We start from the raw sequence: 6,481 nt of genomic DNA, 5'->3' as shown, positions 1-6,481 counted from the left end.
AGACTAAAGTGAAAAAAGGAAAACCACAAAGTGAAACCGGAAACCAGAAATCACCAAAGACGCCGTGCGCGCGACAAGTGTCGCACGCGGAGCGCCTCGAAAAAGTCTCATGAGCGCTCCGCGCGTGACACTTGGCACGCGGGAAATGCTCGTCAATTAGCGATTTCGCAAATCTCCCCGTACATGGTCGGCTAGAGATGGGCTTTGTCATATCAAAAAAGAAAAAAAGAGATGGGCTTTGTCCGACTCCTTATCCTCGTTCTCTCACCGACCTCGTTCCATCATCCACGGCCACAACTGCCTATCGCCGAGAGCACGCGGCGCCGTGCATGCCATACTGCACTAGACCACAAGTGAAGCGGAGGAGCTGAAGCCAGCAGCGAGCTCGCGGCGCGATGGTGACGGCACCTTCGTCCACCGCCACCTGCGCCACATCCCTCCACTTTCCCCACCCGTCTCCTCCCTGTAGTATCAGCAGTGCCGTCGGCCACGTCCAGTTTTTCCGCCGGCGCTGTCGCGGGCTGCAGAGGCGGGGAGGCGGCGAGGCAGCGCGCGCGGGGCTGGGGGGATTGCTGGGCGGCATGTTCGGCGGCGGCGGCGGCGACGACGGTGAGGCAGCGAAGAGGAGGTACAAGGACACTGTCGCGCTCGTCAACAGGCTGGAGCCCGAGGTCTCCGCGCTCTCGGACGCTGACCTCCGCGCCCGCACCTCCGCGCTGCAAGAGCGCGCGCGCGCCGGGGAATCCCTCGGCTCTCTCCTCCCCGTACGTATTGGACAACATCCAGAATCACTTATAATCTCTTAAATTCTCCAGATTTCTGTTCAGTTCCAATTCGAGGCAGAGGGAGTGGATACGGAGTTTGTAATTAAATTGCGCCCTGACGATGGTTAATCAAATTAAGCAACTACTACCTCTGTACCTTAATATTTGAACTGCAAAAACGTCTTATATCAAGATAGAGGTAGTATTAGTTAGTTTACACTGTCAACTTATGGTTACCACAACTCTAGTTGTAAATTCCCTGCAAAAAATTAAAAAAACTATAGTTGTAAATTGTGACTTTGGTGATTGCTTTTTCAGTCCACTTACGTGGGCGCCAAGAACTAGGTTGGATTTAACCTCTAAACATATCAAGCTGCGAAGGTAGTTCAGGAACGTTGTACAATAATTCCTTACTGAAGGCCGTGTCACCCAAAAAACAAGAAGACATTGCTTAGCTTGAAAGGCTTACCATTAGACATTGCTTAGCTTGGAAGTAACTACAATATAATACTCCCTCCGTCCCAAAATTCTTGTCTTAGATTTGTCTAGATACGGATGTATCTAATACTAGACTTGATACATCCGTATCTAGACAAATCTAAGACAAGAATTTTGGGACAGAGTGAGTATTACCAGTGTCAATCCTGTACAGTGTCGTGAGTTAGTTTGGTATAAATGTTGATGGTACATATCTCTAAAATATAATATGGAATGCAATGTACAGGCACAACAAATGATGTGTTTAAATACAACTAGCCAATAATAGTGAAAAATTGTGTGAAGTACAATCTGAAGTTATGTGATGTGCTACACAGAAAAACATTAGTAGAATATCCTGTAGGCATATTTACAAATGTTTCTCAATAGTTGTAAAATGATTACTCAACATATATGTAATACAGGTAAAAGTTAGAATCCAATGTTAAGTTGCATATTTGATTATTCATTTGTTCTGACATCATTGGTTATTTTAGTATTTTCTGCAACTCAAGACTTTGATCATGAAGTTCCATACAGTATTTTTCTTTGTCAAATCAGCTTGCAAGGCAGTATAGAATAAATAACATTTCTAAATATGAACACAAATATCATGGCTGCATAGTACTTTGTCCCATATTAATTGCCGCTCGAACGGATGAGACAGACGGAGTAGTTTAGAAGCTGGTAAACGTATGTTTATATGTATAGATGGATGGAAGCTTCTGGTGTTGATAGTGGGGACAGCATCCTAGAGTGATTTTGTAAATATCAGATTATGCCATAATTTGATATGCCATGACAAGGTCAAGGAAGTTGAACGTATGGTGCAACAAACGGACATAGAAATAACCTAAACAGCAACAAGAACATAGAATAACTTAGCAACAAATGAACATAGAAATAACCTAGAAAGTAGAGTCTGCAACTGGTAATATTCTTGTCGCACGAGCCCACAGAGGATATTTGGGATTGTGAGCAACCAGCCCTAGCCTCAACCTCTTCACTATCAGCACTGACGTTGTTTGCAGCTCCACCAAAAGAAGAGTGGCTGCCTGCCCCATGCCACTGCTTGCAGATGCCATTCCCTAGCTAGTAAGGTAGCAAGCAAGGAAGCAACAATAGCAGTTCAGCAGCAACTCAATTACTCGACAGAAACATCTAGCATATGCAACAAGCCAACAACAGCAGCAAGTAACTCAACAGCAGCAGGTATACAACAACAGCATGTGAGGTAGCAGCAAGCCAGTAACGGCAGTGGCAGGCGGCAGCAAGTCAGCAGACAGCAAGCACTTGAACATTGAGGAGAACTGTCGGGAAAATTACCTTGCTTGCCGCCGGGAGATTCAGCGACGGGCAGCGGTGGCGCACTCGTGCATGGGATCGCGGGAGTCGGGACTGGATCGAGTTGCCCTGGTCGATTGAGGACTGGGACCTGTCTAGGGTTGGGCTTTCTTCGAAATAGGCTTTCGCCCCCCTTTATAAATAAAGGCACAAACGGCCGAACTGATACAAAGTGGTGAGGAAACCCTCAACAAAGCAGGCCAAAAGAAAAATACAACAACATCCGAGCAAGTGGCACAAGTGCCCTTAACCCGAAGCCGCACAAGAAAACAGGAGACGCCACACCTAACAAGACACCCAAAACTATTGAACAAGAGCGAAACCGCGTCGCCACGAGAAAACTACCGGACCCTGTAGCACGGAACACACCGAGCATTTTCGGAAGGGGCCGACTCACCGTAGAGTCCTCCCCCTCGCTCCGGGCCGAGGAGCGCCGCTCCTGCCAGGAGATCGCAAGGACCGAGAATGATAACCATAGGGACACGTCTAAAAGATAGGAGACCATTGGGACCACCCCACGGCATAGTATTGGGTGCCACATGTCAGGAAAGAGGCAAGCCCAAAGCCACTGGCAAGCTGCAACCGAAATGGACCGGGGTTCCACAACGACGCCCCCAAGAGGGTGATGACACCATGCGCCACCGTCGTCGAGTCCGAAGGACGGACAAGGGTTTTCACCCCGGAGCCCAGGCAACATGAGGAGGCCCACAACAACGCCCCCTGGAGGGAAGTGACGCCCGTAGCCGTCATCGTCGCCGGCGCCGAAGCGCTGAGCTTTCGCTCGGCCCTCACAAATGCCCTACACAGTACCAAGATTGCCGACCCAACCCGAGAGAGTTGGGCTTTACTAGGCTGCACTGATACTCGGGGATACACATATTGCCGCATATTCGGGGATCCCCGTATCTCTAGTGTTATATACATTGATACGGCAGAGTCTGCCACTCTGCCGTATTTGTGCTTTTTAGGGAATAACATGTAACAAGGATAGATGTTATTTGATTTCATAACATACAAATAGTAGAACCTCATTTAAGAACTCGGAAACTATATGACTACTTCGCCACTTCATTATTGAAAAAAGTGAAAACTCAAAAACATTTTCAATTTATGTTAAAAGAAAAAGGTAAATAACTTCAAAATGTATACAATTTCAAAATGAACCGAATGTTTTTTTAGCATTGTTGGATTGAAAAAATTGTAATTGATAAAAATAAGTTAATAACTAAACTGATAAGCTCACATTTGGAGATGTGGGAGAAGTTATTTTTATTTTAGGACTTACATATTAGCCACCAATCATTTTCCTCAGTAGCTACTAGCCTACTACAGTGTTTGTCTGAAAACTGCAAAGTACTTTGTTCTATGATATATTCAACATGCCAACATGTCACCTGCTGAAAAAGATATTTCAAGGTGGAAACATTTTGATGGTTTCTTGGCTATTGCAGGAAGCATTTGCTGTTGTGAGGGAGGCTTCCAATAGAGTTCTTCGTCTTCGCCCCTTTGATGTACAGTTGATTGGTGGGATGATTCTGCATAAGGGGGAGATTGCAGAAATGAAGACTGGAGAGGGGAAGACACTCGTGGCTATCCTGCCAGCGTACTTAAATGCATTAAGTGGTAAAGGAGTCCATGTTGTCACAGTAAATGATTATCTTGCCAGACGTGACTGTGAGTGGGTTGGTCAAGTTCCCCGCTTTCTGGGACTGCAGGTTGGACTAATTCAACGTATGTGATCACTCCACGTTGTTCATTATTGTTGTTTGTGCCATCTCCAAATTGCACACTTTGTTCAGTATCCACCTTAATACGCCAAACATAATTAAGGTACTAACGTACCAACTGAACTCTTGTGAATGAAATGAGTTGCTCGTGGAAGTACTGATATGCGTGAGAAAAGAGCAAAAGTACCCAATAATTGTACATGTCTGGTCCAGAAAACACATGACAATTGAGATCGACTTTTACTTGTCTGTTCCAGAAAACGCATGCCAAATAAGATGGATGTTTAGCTGATTGTAGTATTATTCTGAGTTCGTTAGCCTGTCACTGCTGCTATGCAACAGCTTCATGTGCCCATCAAGCACTTATTTTTGAGTTTTCTCTTTTTCTGGCATCATTTATTGATTTTCTTTATTTGTTATTGATGTTTGTTGAACAGTTGGTCTTTGTTTTGGCAGAGAACATGACACCGGAGCAAAGGAGGGAAAATTACTTGTGCGATATTACTTATGTCACAAATAGTGAGCTTGGATTTGATTATCTAAGAGATAACCTTGCGATGGTAGGCCTCTTCCTTTGTGGACAATGTTTATCAATGTTCGATCGTGCCTTTTAAGTTTGGGTAAAATGCACCAGAGGTCCTTACAGTATTTCCTGTGTCAACTAGGCCGTATAACTACGAAAATGCACATTTGAGCACTAAAAGTGGATAAATGGTTCACCATTGGTCCTATCCAAGTCTAACCTACCCTCGTGGCCCGTTGTCAAATATGTTGTTGGAATGTATGTGGATTGCCTAGCCCTTTTCATCAGTTTGAACTTTTGGTTGCGTTGTCTAGTGCATGAAGCTTAACATGGTATCAGAACCTAAGGTCTTGAGTTCAAGTCTTGGCTTTCGCAATTTATCCAAAAAATGTTGTTCCCCCTCCATGTCCACGTATGGGCCTCTTGAGCCATATCACATGTTGACTTCCCACGTCACATTTGAGGGGGTGTTGAAGTGTATATGTGGATTGCGTAGCCCTTTCCACCAGCAATAATCTCCTTAATGAACTCAATTCTAATTCTGTAATTCCCGACACCACCCGTTGCTCTCTAGTCCTTCCCAGTTCTATGACAGCGCTCTCATTGCTTGGTCTGCACATAATCGTCCCCATATTGCTCCAGTATGACTGTGTCCATGAATGCGGGCAAGGTCTGGCAAGCCCATCCCTGTGAACAATTTAATACCGCGCTGCAGCATCGCTAGGAATCCGACCTGGTTTTCGAACGTGCTCCTGATGCGAAAGCAGGTAGAGTGGCACCAGTGCCATAGCAGTGGAAGTAGACGTAGGACCGCTCATATTCCTCGCCCACCTCTGGCTTGCTCTTCCTGACAGGGATGCGTCTTTGCAAGCAGCCGTCCCATGTGGTTGCTGGCGGCGAGTGCCACGTACACCGTCACACACACATTACCCGGTACCTCTCAAGCAGTGACAGGTCTAGGAGCCCACTGATGTTCATGACACCATCTTCATGGTCTCATCCGGGACATGTGGGGGTGGAATTCAATTGGCCTTCACTCTTGTGTGGCGGATGAAAGCGGAGGTACCGAAGGTGGTGAGTTGGACAGCCAGGGACGACAGCTCTTGCCGTCGTCGTTGTCGGCAGCCAGGGCGACGTCCCCCACGAGGCCGATCCCCGGCCTGGTCTTGCTTCGTAGGTCCTCGGCAAGCGCGGCGACTGAGCATGAGCGCCTTGGGATCGAGCAGCGACATTGGGCTCTGCTCTGACTCTCGTCCAGCGAGCGTGCGTACCAGTTGTGAGCCCGATGAACAGCTGCTGCATACCGGACATCATGCCACCGCTGCAGGGCCTGACGTCTCCACCTCATGTGAAGCCTGGGCCATGGTCAAGTACTATCCTGCGCAGCATCACCGCCCATCAGAGCCTGCCAATCACCTGAAACGGGGGATAAAGAACACGAAAAAAGGTCACATCCATAACAAGTTCTCCTATCTCAACGTCCACGCGAGCATGTGCACCATCCACAAGAAGTAGGTGACTGCGACATAGCGCACAACATTAGCACGGGACCACGGAATTACAATAGACTAATGTGTGATTGTGCAAAATATTACCTACATTGCATTTCGACGCTCCACGCGGGCAGGTCAGACCTGAGTAGGACC

General features: G+C 46.9%; 1 protein-coding gene across 2 annotated transcripts in view; it reads left to right on the top strand.

The window, feature by feature from the left end:
• Positions 1 to 257: 257 nt before the first annotated feature.
• The window catches only part of LOC123069769 (protein translocase subunit SECA1, chloroplastic), a 60,440-nt gene continuing 54,216 nt past the window's right edge, over positions 258 to 6,481 (top strand). Inside the window, exons 1-3 of one of the 2 annotated variants that reach the window (XM_044492708.1) lie at positions 258 to 764; positions 4,037 to 4,316; positions 4,769 to 4,872. In XM_044492708.1, the coding sequence (XP_044348643.1) occupies positions 396 to 764; positions 4,037 to 4,316; positions 4,769 to 4,872 (753 nt within the window). In that variant the 5' untranslated portion in view covers positions 258 to 395. The remainder of the gene's footprint in view (positions 765 to 4,036; positions 4,317 to 4,768; positions 4,873 to 6,481) is intronic. The other variant, XM_044492707.1, reaches the window with a different exon arrangement.

This window comes from Triticum aestivum, chromosome 3B (assembly GCF_018294505.1).
Source record: "Triticum aestivum cultivar Chinese Spring chromosome 3B, IWGSC CS RefSeq v2.1, whole genome shotgun sequence".
Taxonomy (NCBI): domain Eukaryota; kingdom Viridiplantae; phylum Streptophyta; class Magnoliopsida; order Poales; family Poaceae; genus Triticum; species Triticum aestivum.
This window is presented reverse-complemented; position numbering and strand designations above follow the sequence as displayed.